Raw genomic sequence first — 15646 nt, 5'->3', positions numbered from 1 at the left:
TATTTTTATGAAGTGTTGGACAATGGTAGGTTGATACTAGTGGATGAGGAGTCTCAAATCATGTTGGCTGCAAAGCAATTGCCAGTGCGAGTAATTGCTAGATTACATAAAAATATATATATTGATCCTAGTCCACTAATAGTTAATTTTTCATCTCATATTTTGGTGTTAGACTCTAAACCTATTGATGACCTGCAGTGGGATCCAACGGATTATGGTTGGAAATTATCCATATCTGACTCTTCGACTAAGATCCTTCCTTTTTTCAAATATTCAGTAGCGTTTGGTAGGAATTTTATGTTGAGGCAGACCGAGCCGATACCTGCTGGAAAAAAGTATTGGGAGGAAGGTAATGTTTCATCTACTCATATGGTTATGTTTTGGAAACAGTTTTGGTCTATTAAATGCATGAATAAGATATTGCATTTTCGGTGGTTGATGATTCATTATGCATTGCCAATAGGTCATTTATTGAGGGGATCGGTGAGTAATCGGTCATGTATTATGTGTGGGTTTGCGGATGAGACATTGCATCATGCATTTTGGGAATGTGTTTCCGCAAAAAGTTTTTGGTGTCGAATTCTTAGGCTTCTAGGCCATAAGTATAAGTCTGCTATTTTTACGTGGGGTGCAGTCTTTTGGGGAATGTTGGATCAACAAAGGGCTTTTTATCATTATAATCATTCTTCATTGTCTTTATATGTAAGAAGTTTTCAAGTATATTCTACTTCAGGATCCTTGCAGGGAGTCAAGTTCTTCTCGTGGAGCTATGTTTGGCAGATTGTCTCCTCGTTGTCTCTATGGGTTCTTTGGAAAGCTCGGTGCTCCAAGTTATACAATGATGAAGACATTCACGTTGTGGATCAGGTAAAGTCTTTTTGGAATTTATTAGTACATTCGGTTAAAGGTGAGTATGACAGGTATAAAGGCTATGGAAACACAACCATTCGAAAAAGAAAGAGATTACGACGAGTTTGGTCAGCTATTCCTATAATGTTAGATGCAGGCACGGAGGTTAGGTGGAGTTATGTGCCACCTCGTTGGTTGTTCCCGCCACCAGTACCATTCTTATGGCGAACAACATGAGATAACAGGGAGGAGACAGTGGCGGCATGTATGAAGCCTATTTTAATGTAGGTAAGATATACATATGCTAGAAGAAGATATGAGGAAATGGGATGATGTTCTGGATGCTGAATCAGGCTAGTAAAAGAAGATTTTAGTGGTATGAGGCAGATTTCGTGTGATAATCAGAGACATCGACATGGTGGATGTGGACAGGTTGAAATAGGTTTAAGTTGTTTTGTGATTAGGATGACTGATGGTGGTGGGGGTTGTCAAAGATTACTAGGAGAAGGTGAGGATTTCTGTTTGTTTTCTACTCGTTTGTTGGTTGTTAGTGTAACAGGATTGTCGAATCAGAGATAGTGAGATGGTAGATGGGGACAGGACGAAGCCGTTTTTCTGTTTTTTGTGGTTAGGATGAGTGATGTTGGAGTGGGGGCTGAAGCAGATTATTATGAGAAGGCGAGGAATGATTTTCGCTCATTTTTGTTGTGTTACAGGGCCGCGTTAATCGGTGAGATGGAATAGGGGAAGCAAGATACCCTACATATGGGTTGACTTAAGACAGATATTATGGTTCTCATAGGTTGCGGGATGATGGCAGTGGGATTTGAAGCAACTTTGTCATGGTGTGAGGATGAGTGGTGTTGGTGTGAGGGCTGAAGCAGATCAGGAGGGGAGAGGAATCATTGTTCACTTATTTTGTTGTTAATTACACAGGATATTGGCGGTACTCGGCGAGATGGTGGATGTGGATTGATTGAAGCAATTTGTTTGTTTTTAGGAGTGATGATGGTGGGGGGGACAGAAGCAAATCATGAGGAGATGAGGAACCATTATTCACTTGTTTTTGTTGTTTTTGTATAGGTCAGAGGTGGTGTTCGGCGAGATGGTGGATGTGGTTTGACTGAAGCAATTTCTCTGTTTTTAGGAGTGACGATGGTGTGGGGGAACGAAGCAAATCATGAGGGAATGAGGAACAATTTCTCATTTTTGTTGATTCATTGCACAGGACATTGGTGCTATTCGGCGAGATGGTGGATGTGGACTAAAGGAAGCAATGTGTCTGTTTTAGGAGTGATGATGGTGGGGGGGATCGAAGCAGCTCATGAGGGGATGAGGAATTTTTATTTATTTTGTTGTTAATTCCACAGGACATTGGTGGCATTCGGCGAGATGGTGGAGGTGGATTGAATGAAGCAATTTGGTTGATTTTAGGAGTGATGATGGTGAGGGGGCCGAAGCACATCATGAAGGGAGAGTGAATAAGTTGTGGGGATCGAAGCAAATGGGATCTGTTTGCAACTGCTTCTCTTGGGATGGTGAATCTTCTTACAGAGACGGAAATCTTCTTACACCTGACACATATGATTGGAAAGACGGAGGACATGGAATTTGCAGCAGATCACTGGAATCAATGCTGTGTTTTATGGCTGGTTTTTTTTTCCCAACAGTTTTTACAAATACTAGAATCATTTCAGATATACTGTGGAGATGAAACAATATTATGTACTATTTGTATACTGCCTCCGGGCTTTTTATTAATACCAATGGAGCATATGTTTTATGGTAAAAAAAAAACTATCACTCCTCTACGATTGTGCGTCAATTTATTTATTTATGATGATTGCATTTTTTAAAGAGTTGTAGTATATCCACATAATACATCAATAATATAATAAAGGATCATCGAAGAACCATTTTGAAGTTTCCACACAAGATGGGCGAATCGATTCAAGGGTCAAAGATCCTTATATATAGATATTGGGCCAAGCACCAATACAATGACACACACTTCATGGGCACAATTTCTTACATTGAATTTTGATAATACTTGTAATAATAATAATACTATATGTAGAGCAATAGTCACAAAGAACACAACACATTATAGGTAGTGAGTGAGAAGACAATGTGTAAAGCATGTGCTTCTAGAGAGAAAAACTTAGAGAAGTCTTGTCTTTAGTTATCCAATCACGGGAGCACAAAAATATATGTGACGGGGATATCATGTCTTCATAGAAGGGGTAAGTACTTTGCACATAGTTAAAACTTGGCAAGAGTAAACAATGTCGTACAAAAATTTGTATAAAAATGCCCACTTTGTCGATGTTGTGTAACGACTGTTTCCTTCCCCCTAGATGACCATGTTTTATGCTCAATTTCAATCATGGCATTCACGGCAAATGGTTTGTAACATATCTTTCAAAGTAATTCACTCAATTCGCATTATGCGGATGCATCGAAAGTCTTAATTAAGAATATTACATGATGTACAATAGTTTCACACAAAATTCACATGTACTAACTCAAATTTCTATCCAAGTGTGTTTTTGACAAGTATTGTTAAACTACACTTTTCTTTAATGCGATTTGACTTTTCATGTCTCAGTCATGTCTTTACGTCTAACTAGACGATACGCTTTCAAATTGATCAAAGGAAATGAATGGTTTCAAACTTTCAGCCTTCTCCTATGGGCAAAAACTAGTGAGTGAGACACGTGAAAGCATATTCTAGAATGAAACGAGAATGCTCGAAAATATGAAGTAATATGAGAAAAATATTCTGAATTATTCAAAATATGAACTAATATTAGTGGGCAAGCTAGTATGACGAGAAAAATACTCTGGAGTTTCTTTCAAATTGCTCCAAAGATTTTCTTATTCTCTCCTGAAATGCCTTTAGCCCAACCACTTTGTCTAATGCAACTACATATACGTACAATTCGAGCAAAAAAGATGCGGTCAACCCCGTCCCTTTTGGATTTAATTTTTCGTAATTCATTAATTGCATGCACTAAAGCTACTCGAGTAATTACTAGTCAAGGTGTTCCCACGCATCCATTCTTCATCCACCTCCTCTCTGTGTCTCTTTGTCTGCGTCTCTCTCACTCTTGTGTTGGATTGGAATTAGTCTTCCATGGGTGTTAAGAATATAATTAAACATCAATATCTATCTATCCATCCCATCTATCTATCTTTGTTGAGAGAGCCCCCAAGTTCAATCCGCACCATTGGCTAGGCCCTGAGCGAATCTCCTAGATTTGCAATGAATGCCCACGATGTCCAATGGACAAGATTGATCATCGTGTCCACGAGAAACCAATCAGAGGCGTTGGGATGAGATTGTGGTTAGACATGACACACACCCGCAACACATGCACACACACACACACACATAAACATACGCGCATACATATACATTCAATCAATGCAATGATGCAAACATATACATACAAACAATGCACACATACATATATATATATATACATACATACAAACAATGCATACGCACATACACACATACATATACATTCAAACAATGCAATGATGCATGCATACATACAAACAATGCATTCATACATACACACATACACACATACATGCATACATATACATTCAAACAATGCAATGATGATACATACATACAAACAATGCATACGCACATACACGCATACACGCATACATATACATACATTCAAACAATGCAATGATGCATACATACATACAAACAATGCAATGATGGATACATACATACAAACAATGCATACATATATACATATACATACAAGCAATGCATACATATATACATATACATACAAGCAATGCATACATACATACATACATACAAACAATGCATACATACAAACAAGGCATACATACATACAAACAATGCATACATACAAACAAGGCATACATACATACAAACAATGCATACATACAAACAAGGCATACATACATACAAACAATGCATACATACAAACAAGGCATACATACATACAAACAATGCATACATACAAACAAGGCATACATACATACAAACAATGCATACATACAAACAAGGCATACATACATACAAACAATGCATACATACAAACAAGGCATACATACATACAAACAATGCATACATACAAACAAGGCATACATACATACATACATACATCCTTCTTCTTCCCGAGCGTGGGAAAGAAGAGCATGTGCTGATGTGGCGCACGTGCGGACGCAGGGCCGCACGTGCCTTCCTGCTTTACTTCTTCCTTTCCTTCCCCAAAAAGCTTCCACGAAAGAAGAAAGAAAGGAGGAGGAGGGGGGGGGGGCAGCTTTTTTGATCAGTCAGCGATGGAGGAGGCTTCAAAACTTTGAACTGCTCTGCTCTGCTTCTGCTCTCCTTTTCTTTCCTCTGTTTCCCATAACCCCACCTCAATCACCATTCCATTCCATTCTCTGTTTCTTCCCTCATCTTTTCCTCTGCTCGCCCATATCATCAAGCCCCCCCCCCCCCCTCCCCCCAAACATCTGCACCCACCCAATTGTTTTTCTTCTTCCTTTGCCCCTGGCTTCCTGAATCAAGAGGTAAAAAAAAAAGAAAAAAAGAAAAACAGGGCCATCCCATTGATGGTTGATTTCCTCACATCACAGAGTTATCTCTTGATTTCCTGGAGACCATGTCTTATAACAACTAGTTGAAGCTTCTGGCTTATCTTGCCAGGTCTGCTCTGTCCTTTTTTTTTTTTTTTTTGTCTAATAAAGTGGTGTGAGGGCCGTTTTCTTCAATCAAAATTTACCCCTAGTCAAGGTAGACAGGGAGGAAAGTTCATGTATACAAGAAATCAGTTAATTTTCTCTGAAGTCAAAATTTTGAACAAAGCAGATTCTTCTTGTTTTGTCACATCATTCACAGGATCTTGCTGTAAGGTTACAATCATATTTTTTCTCCTTCTCCTAAGTAGAGAATTCAGTGACTTGGATTAGAGCAAGTCGAATTGTTGAATAAACGGACAATCTTCTGATGCAAATAGACCATGGTTGAAGGAAAAGAGGATAATGTCATGATGTAAAAACGGGATAAATGTGCGATGCAAAACAATTTTAGCTTCGATGAAGTGCAAAGATAATTCTATGATGCAATAATGAAACCCACTTTTGCAGCAGTTGTGCAAGATGATTGATGCAATATGGGATTGATGCAGTGCAGTTGTTGCAGAAAAACATAATGCCAGCAAAAATTTAAGGAATAAAACCATAATGCTAACACACAATCAGGATCATGTGATGAATCAATGAATTATACCATGGACTTTCCACAGTTTGGGCCTGTCTGCTTTTAGAAGTTTGCCACTATGATGCTTCCTAGGAGTCTGCTTGGCTTGCCTCAGAGTGTACAACCATTGACTCCTGTTTCAGAGGTTTCTGAACCACCCGAGTCTCCTTCTCCATATTTAGATATTGGAGAAGAGCCCATTCCTATCGACGAGGATGGAATCCTAGATGAAGATGAGGTTGAAATACCACCTGCGGCTGTTCCTTTCTTCAGGCTATTTGCTTATGCAACACCATTTGATTGGTTCTTGATGGTCATTGCTACCACTGCCGCTGCAGCTCATGGAGCTGCCTTGCCTATATATTTGCATTTCTTTGGTAAAATCATCAACATGCTTGATCAACAGGATTCAACTTCTTCCCAGCAGTTTGATGAGTTGAGCCAGGTGAATATATTGGTTTTTGAGGAAATAACGTTGTTCGAAATATAGCTACCTCTGTTTTGAAACATCAAAGCATTTACGAGGATTAGGATTTTCTTATCATATATGTGCATTTATGAGGATTAGGATTTATGTATGTATGTATGTATGTATGTATGCATGCATGTATGTAAATGTACACACTCTAGTTATCAATTTAATTTTTTGTTGTATGCATGAAAAGCTTACTTCTTCTGACATTTGATTGGAGTATCTGTCTGGGGTGAGTAAGTACGAAATGAGGGGATCATATATTTTAGTATTACTGTTTGCATATAACTAATAAGTGTTGGTTGTTATTTTGCAGCATGCACTCTCCATCATATATGTTGCGATGAGTTCTTTGTTTGCAGGATGGATCGGTAATCTTGTTTTGTAATAAAAAATCCTGATAAGCTAATCATGTATTTTTTCTCTTTACAGTATCGACTTTGTTACAAAAGCTGTTTTTCTTTTTAAACAGAGGTATCATGCTGGATCCATACAGGAGAGAGACAGACAGCACAGATACGCTCTAGTTATGTACGTGCTTTGTTTAACCAGGATATGGGATTCTTTGACACTTATGGAAACAATGGGGATATTGTCAGTCAAGTTTTGAACAATGTAGCCCTCATACAGTCTACCTTGAGTGAGAAGGTAAAATCTAAAATTCAATCCTTTTCACATTTATATATTTCACTGCTGAGGTGAAAAATGATAGATTGAATGTGCAGGTGGGGAATTATGTACATAATATGGCAACCTTTCTGGGGGGTCTTGTCGTGGGGTTTATCAGTTGTTGGCAAGTTGCTCTACTTACCTTAGGAACTGGACCCTTTATTGTGGCCGCGGGTGGCATTTCAAATGTCTTTCTACACAAACTTGCAGAAGATATTCAAGATGCATATGCTGAAGCTGCAACAATAGCAGATCAGGTTCTCATTGTTCATTAGAAATAAATATGCTCACATGAAATTTTCATTTTGGCATATATAATGAATATGCAGGATGCATGTATGTAGTGTTTCTGAGGTTTTTAATAGTGCATGCTTCTTCAAATCCTAACATATTATATTAGATTTCGTCAACCATTGGGTGCAGTCCTGTGTTTCCTCCCATTACCCCTCAAATTCTACAAACCCTTGTACTGGTTTAATGCTGATTTCTTACTGATTCACATGGATATAACTTTTGGTGTCATGGGTCACTGTGGCTTTTCAAAGTCGTCCATATAATATTCCATACATTCTCTCTCTCTCTCTCATGCACACACTTCAAGAAAAAGAAAAGAAGAGAAATGACACAGAAACTTTAACGATTTTCAGGATCTATACTGTTCTATGAGACAGAATACATTATTACAAATTAACATATTTTGAGTTGTAAATGATGGCTTATCTATCTTTTACAATCCATACTAGATCTATGATAAGTACCGGCGCTGATGCCCAAATTTTACTCTTGAAACTTCTTGAAATATAGATATATTTGAGCTCCATAAATTTGGTCCTAGGAACTTAACAAAATTTTAAGACTTCCAATGACTTCAAAAAGCATCAAATAGGCGTGAAAACAGTCATTGCTCTGGTTGGGCTATGGTGAATTAGTAGTTCTCCACCTTTTTTATTCGTTTTTATTAGAGATCCTAGGCAAGGTTGTCTGTATGATGCATTGTAGTGCTTACTGGTGCAATTATAAAAAAGGCTGATATTTAGATTATTTATGATAAGTGAGTTTTTCCTACAAAAATGTAATGAAGTATGTGCTTAAAATAAGTCTGCTAGATCACATATATGATTTGATAGCTTGCAGTTAGAAGTATATGCATGTTACATATGTGCATATCTATCTTTATATTCTGTGTATGCATGAAATAGTGGAATCATATTGACACTGCAGAAATCTATAGGCACATATACACCAAGTGAAGGAATCTTCTTATATAAAATCTATCTATCTTTGTGCATGTGCGTATATTCCGGTACTATGCATCACTCACGATAACCTCACTGTGCACATCTGTCAAATGCATTATTCTATTTAACATGCATGATTTCATTTTTATTGTCTCAGGTAATCTTATTTGTTTGGTGAATGCGTGTAACCTGACTGTAAATTTTCACAAATTTGTGGTGATAATATATCTGTGTGTGTTTGTGCTATTTTAATCAAATTTCTAATGGAAACTTTTTTGTTTGAAATCATAACAGGCAATTTGTTACATTCAGACACTCTATGCTTTCACAAATGAGACCCTTGTCAAATACTCTTATGCTAATGCACTACAAGCCACATTACGATATGGTGTACAGATTAGCTTAGTCCAAGGGCTTGGTCTAGGTTTTACATATGGACTTGCAATTTGTTCATGTGCCTTACAACTGTGGTTTGGGCACCATCTTGTGTCAAACGGTCTTGCTGATGGGGGAGATGTAGTGGTTGCATTGTTCTCCATAATCTTAAGTGGATTGTAAGTATCACTGCCCTTCTTTTATGTGCCCAGTTTCTGCAAAATGCAACTAGTTTGGACTGCTGCGAAGTCAACTAATAGTTTCCTATGATGTACTCTTTTTTCTCTCAGAGGTTTGAACCAGGCTGCCACAAATTTCTATGACTTCGAACAAGGAAGAATTGCAGCACACAGGCTCTTTGGTATCATTAATAGCTCACCGCATATTGATGGCAATGAAGGAAAAGATCTGATGAATGTCCAGGGGAATGTTGAATTTCGAAATGTTTACTTCAGTTATCCGTTCCACCCAGATGTACCTATATTAAGTGGATTTTTTCTCAACATACCAGCAAGAAAGACAGTTGCAGTGGTTGGAAGGCAAGACTCTGGAAGGAATAGTATTATTCCTCTGATACAACGTTTTTACGATCCATCACTTGGTAAATAGCCAGATGTGTTAAAAATTTCCCTCTTGTAACGCTTCCAGATTCTAATATAGACATTACCATATATTAGGTGAAGTTATGCTGGATGGAGAGAACATAAAAAATTTGAAGGTAGAATGGCTTCGTAGCCAAATAGGATTAATTAGTCAGGAGCCTGCCTTATTTTCATCAAGCATCAAAGACAACATCTTATATGGTCGCTCTGCAAGTTTGGATGAAGTTGAAGAAGCGGCGAAAAGTGCACGTGCACATACATTTATAAGCTCTCTTCCTGAAGCTTATGACACCCAGGTAGATATGTCTTTATCTTTATCAGCAACATATGGGCATAATAGTTGGAAATGACACACCTTGAATTGTGCATTATTGCAGGTTGGTGGGGTTGTGTCTGTCTTGTCTGAAGATCAAAAGCTGAAGATAGCTATAGCAAGAGCAGTGCTAAACAATCCATGTATTTTACTGTTGGATGAGGTCACAGAGGCTCTTGATGCCGAAGCCGAATCCAGTGTACAGGATGCTCTGGACTTGTTAACACTTGGTCGCACAACTATTGTGATAGCTCAACGCCTCTCGGTGGTTCGAACTGCAGATTTAATAGCAGTGCTTGAAGAAGGTCAGCTTGTTGAGTTGGGAACGCATGATAATTTACTACATGCCAATGGTTTGTATCGAGATCTTGTCAAGCATGAAGAAGATGTTAAACCAGCAAAACGGTGAGATGATAGTTTAGAAGATCTCCGTATAATTCATTTAAGAAGGGCCTTATCTTCTCATGTCACTTTTCTATTTCCTCTAGAATTTCATTAAAATTTTGTAGAATGTTGTGTTTTGTATATGATCATATGGGCTAACCTTTATTCTTCAAAACAATTGGTTTCTTCCAGAGCTGCAGTTATGCCTTTAAAACATGAATCTGCAATGTTACAAGGTGATCAAGAGCTGATACCACTAGAGCTATTAAAATCTCCTTCGCTGCACCTTCAGCATGGAGATAATGCATTGCATGCTTTTGATTACCGTGCCACGCAGGAGACAGGAAAGCTGTACAGTCCGCCAACTGAACTGATAACCGACAACATCACCTCACTTGACGAGAAGCCTTCCTTTGTCAACAGAAACCAAGAGAATTTTGAGATGTGCTTGCCCTCTTTATCAAAGCTGAATGTTAAGGCAATGCAGAGACTTTCTTCGAGCCGTTCTCGTCCAGAGTCTCCCATGTCTCCCTTGTTGACATCTGATCCAAGAAATGAGAGGTCTCATTCTCAAATATTTAGCAGAGCAAATATACAACCCAGTGTGAATGCCAAAGAATCCACAGAAAATGCCAGTAACCAACCACCATCATTGTGGCGACTTGCAAAACTTAGCTCTCCAGAATGGTTTTGTGCAATACTTGGGAGTTTGGGTGCTGCGATATTTGGTTCTTTCAATCCTCTTCTGGCCTTTTTTATTGTTCAAGCCGTACAGAATTATAGAATAGATGGATCAAAGGAAGAAGTGAATAAATGGTGCCTTGTCATAGTGGGAATGAGCGTAGTAACAGTGATAGCCAATTTTCTTCAGCACTTCTACTTTGGAATTATGGGGGAAAAGATGACAGAAAGGGTTCGTAGACTGATGTTTTCAGGTGAACTTTATGGCTCATAATTTGGGAATTATAGTGTGATTAATGGGCACCTAATAGAGATTACTGTTTTGATGGCAGCGATCTTGAGAAATGAAGTTGGTTGGTTTGATGCGGAAGAGAACTCTACAGATTCGCTCAATATGCGGTTAGCTAACGATGCTACTTTTGTACGAGCTGCTTTTAGCAACTGCCTTTCATTACTTGTTCAGGATTCGGCAGCTATGATTGTAGCATTTGTATTAGGGGTTGTTCTGCAATGGAGAGTTGCTCTGATTGCTCTTGCTTGTGTTCCGTTTCTCGTAATTGCAGCAATAGCTCAGGTTGGTTCCAAAATGTCGTAATATTCATTATTTTATGCATGTACAGTGAAGGTGCCCTAATCTGTTACATATTCTCAAGATTGTAGAAACATAGAAACTTCTATATGTAGGTATGAAAGAGCAAGTCTCATATATTGAAGAGACAAAGCTTCATCAACAGTAGGAGCTAGTATAGCAATTAGTATGTTGCCAAAGTCAAATGATCATATGCTAAAGTTGACTTTGGTTGCCTATAAATATAATTATGGCGTGCATTCACTACGTTGAGGGTACTTGTAAATTATGATATCTATTAGTTAGTCCAAATAACATATGTATCTTTGTAGAAGTTATTCCCTTGTTTGTTGGCCTAGGGATTTAAGCCGCTTTGGCATATTTTTCTGCAGAAACTTTGGGTTGAAGGATTTGCTGGTGACATACGAGAGGTTCACAAAAAGTCTTGTATGGTGTTGGAAAATGCAGTAAGAAACATCTACACAGTTGTCTCTTTTTCTGCCGGGAAGACAGTGATGGAAGTCTATGATGGGCATCTTTCAAAGATTTTAAGACAAAGTTACTTGAGTGGCCAAGTAAGAGGTCTGGCATTCGGGGTCTCTCAGTTTCTCCTTTTTGCAAGCAATGCATTTCTCCTTTGGTACGCAGCTTTGTTAGTGAAACGATCCCAAGCAAGTCTATCTACAGTTCTGAAGCAATTTATGATATTTTCGTTTGCTACATTTGCTTTGGTTGAACCTTTTGGTCTTGCCCCCTACATCTTAAAACGACGCAAGTCTCTAATCTCTGTGTTTGCAATAATCGATCGCAAACCTAAGATTGATTCAGATGAAGCTTCAGGAATCTGTTTAAAGAATGTATATGGAACAATTGAGCTGAGAAACATCGAGTTTAGTTATCCAACTCGACCTGAAATTATGGTGTTGGACAATTTCAATTTGAAGGTGACAGGAGGGCAAACTGTAGCAATTGTTGGAGCTTCAGGATCTGGTAAGAGTACTGTCATTGCTTTGATAGAGAGATTCTATGATCCACTCGCAGGACAAGTTCTTCTGGATGGTAAAGACATTAAGTCCTTGAATTTGAAGTGGCTTAGGAACCACATGGGTCTTGTTCAACAAGAGCCCATTTTGTTTTCAACTTCTATAAGAGAGAACATAATATATGCACGCCATAATTCGACTGAAGCTGAAATGAAAGAGGCTGCAAGGACTGCAAATGCACATCATTTTATCAGCAGTTTGCCTCATGGCTATGATACTCATGTTGGAATGAGAGGGTTAGAACTTACTTCTGGTCAGAAGCAAAGGATTGCAATAGCACGTGTTGTGCTAAAAAAAGCACCCATTTTACTACTCGATGAATCAATTTCCGCACTCGAATCAGAATCTAGTAGAGCAGTGCAAGAGGCTCTTGAAACTCTCATCATGGGTAATAAAACAACAATATTAATCGCTCACCGATTAGCCATGATGCGTCATGTTGACATGATTGTTGTGCTTAATGAAGGGCATATTGTCGAGCAAGGTAGCCATGATACCTTGGTAGCTAAAAATGGACTTTATTCAAGATTGATGCAGCCACACTTCAAGCCATCTCTCCATGACCAAAGGATATCATAATTCTAATACAATTTATATCTCGAGTTCTTCCCTTAAATCAAGGAAATGTGTTGTAAACTAGTCACTTGAGACTGTAATATGGTAATGTCTTCCATCTATTAATTATACATTGCACACATCCGCACTTTTGTGAAATGTGTCCCAACAAAAACGCCTCCCGGTACATTCTTCATACGCTGGGGAAAGAAATAGTTCAAATAGTTTTGAGGTATACATGACAGATTTTCATGAAACATACATGATGATGTATATACACCAGAAGGGTTTCTATTTGCAAGACTGATGAGCTTGCATTGTATTAATTTCAGAACTCATTTTTTTATGTACAAGTGTAATACCAATGAGATATTGTGACATGATCCAATGCTTGCCATTTTTATAATTTCATGTCTTCAATCTCCATTTGTTTTTGTGGGGGTATTTCTCACTGGGTGAAAGGGTCTCCACTCCTGAAATTATGTAAGAAAATAGAACCACCAAGGCATTAGTTATGAATTCCATCGGACTTTCAGACTAAGAATTTATTTAGACACCTCATTGAATCCCACCCAATAAAACGGGGAATGTGAGTGTGATGCATCAAGCTACAGCGTATATTTATAGTAAAAGAGAAAGAGAAAGACAAGAAGACTTTTCCTATTGTCTCTAATGAGGCCAATGTGCATCTTGTACCTTGGTTGCTTCTTCTAGAAATGAAAATCGAGAAATAAAATTAGATAGTTGAGAGAGAGTAAGATTGGTCTTTATGTCTCCAAGGATCCATGAGACACCTCATTCTTGTTACTACTATTTTGCTTGGAGGTTTCATTCGAGTCTTCAATGCTTCCTAATGATGGATTTTATTGGTTTGTGGAGTGGTGTATCTTAGTCTTCTCTTGGGTGAACTTGTGTGCCTCGTAGAATTTGAGTTCTTTAGCTCTCTCTCCAAGGAGATATTTTTATTGTGAGGTCATTGGCATCCCACGTAAATCTATGCAATCTTGTGTCAGGCTATGGTATTGTTTATTTGAAGGGCTTCTTTCTACGGAAAGTAGGGAAAGCAAAATTCGAGACATGGTATATCATGTAACCAGGTTAATATAAAATATATCATTAATACATTTAAACAATTTAGTTAGGTCGACCAATATTTATATGCTTTAGAGTTTGTATAGCACCATGGGCCCTTGTGTATAGTACTAAACTCTTATTAACTAGACAGTGATAAGCACTCGGATGCACTATTCCTGCTTTTCCAACCAAGATATTATTAGTATACTTTAGTATATCTTGCTATATCTACTTCTCACTTCACTTGAACAACAAAATTTAACGATGGGATAAACAAAGCAACATGTTGTTAGCTCAATGAATAGTTGAGCATGGTTTTAGGAAGGTGAAAGTAGAAGCAAAGTTAAAGTCACAATGCCACATTTGAAGCTTTGGTGAGAGAGATGCTAGAATGTTAGCCATCATTGATGCTCTTTTTTGTTAAGTGTATGAGTGCATTATCTCTAATTTCTATATTGAATGCCTATATAACCTCCTTTCTTTATTCGCAAATTGTTTGTATACCAAATTTATAGTTTGGCAATGATACAAAAGAAAAAAACTAGATCCTCTAGAATCCATTGTCAGAAAATTTTTGTTTAATATGGATGATACTTCACAAGTACTTCACACCGTCTAATTCAATATATTCTCGAGTGCATTTTATATAGTTTTGGGAATATTTGTCTTATCCCTATCATATTGCGTGGGATGCTAATACTTTTTCCATTTACGAGAATAAGTAGTACTTAAAAAGATTCATAATCACTAAGGAGACCAAGAATTTGCATATAACTCATGGCATATTGCGCATTGTGGGTAGCATTGTATGTCTTATGGTATATAAGCCAAGTACCGAAATAGAGCCTAACTTCTCGGAATATAAAAAACAAGCCACAATTTCTTGTCTTGATATACATCGAGTGACAAAGGGATGCGCCAAATGGATTGATCTTCTTTTCGAAGACCTCCCAACACATTTTGGTGCTTACTAAGATCAATCCATGGATTCGGTTTTATGATCAAACCACATTGTCTCTATTTCTCTTTCTCTCTCTCACACACACACACACACACAAACATAGATTAAGTGCCACTTAATTGATTGAACCATATCGACACATTGCTTAAAATGCAAGTTGGGAAGAACGAAAGCCAAACAAAGGGATGTAGTCACGGAAAGTGTTGGGCAATAATGAGCTAAAGTAGCTTTTTCGGCACGATTGGACAAGATAAGATCAATAAAGAGTGTAGTATGTGTGTATGTAAGCTCCTTATATGTAAAAGAAAAAAGTGATCTGAAAAATGCTCTGTTATTATTAGTATTATCTTTCTTTTGGTTGTTATTGAGGCTTTTCATGTACTTCCTTCTTTAGAGACAAGAAGAAACAGTGGGAGTGTACATATGGAATAGAATGAATTGTTTGTGCTTCCAGTACTTGGGGTTAGACAGAAGCTTACCCTATATAACTTGGCATTCAGGGGTCAAGTTAGGAACCTTCCATAGCTTTAGTATAGGCATGCTATACATGTATATATGTGTGTATGTGTGTGTGTGTGTGTGTGTGTATTGAGAAGGAGATTCAT

The 15646-nt window shown here is 37.9% G+C and overlaps 1 protein-coding gene across 2 annotated transcripts; it reads left to right on the top strand.

Moving 5' to 3' along the window:
- The first annotated feature begins 5439 nt into the window (after nt 1-5439).
- On the top strand, nt 5440-13408 carry LOC147858788 (ABC transporter B family member 20-like). Of its 2 annotated transcripts, XM_087326505.1 has the most exons (12): nt 5440-5554; nt 5747-6551; nt 6895-6949; nt 7051-7226; nt 7304-7504; nt 8780-9039; nt 9151-9461; nt 9538-9758; nt 9840-10180; nt 10352-11094; nt 11173-11414; nt 11801-13408. In XM_087326505.1, exons 2-12 carry the CDS (start codon nt 6186-6188, stop codon nt 13028-13030), a joined length of 4146 nt encoding a protein of 1381 aa, XP_087182631.1. In that variant the 5' UTR covers nt 5440-5554; nt 5747-6185; the 3' UTR covers nt 13031-13408. The 2 variants fall into 2 exon arrangements, with proteins under 2 accessions (XP_087182631.1, XP_087182630.1); XM_087326504.1 differs by lacking the exon at nt 5440-5554 and having other exon boundaries at nt 5636-6551.
- The last annotated feature ends 2238 nt before the right edge of the window (nt 13409-15646 follow it).

The sequence above is a fragment of the Azolla caroliniana genome, unplaced genomic scaffold (genome assembly GCF_043228905.1).
Source record: "Azolla caroliniana isolate FFs.n. ecotype wild unplaced genomic scaffold, voAzoCaro1.0.p SCAF_10, whole genome shotgun sequence".
Lineage (NCBI taxonomy): Eukaryota > Viridiplantae > Streptophyta > Polypodiopsida > Salviniales > Salviniaceae > Azolla > Azolla caroliniana.
The sequence above is the reverse complement of the archived record's forward strand: the minus strand, read 5'-3'. Positions and strand labels throughout refer to the sequence as shown.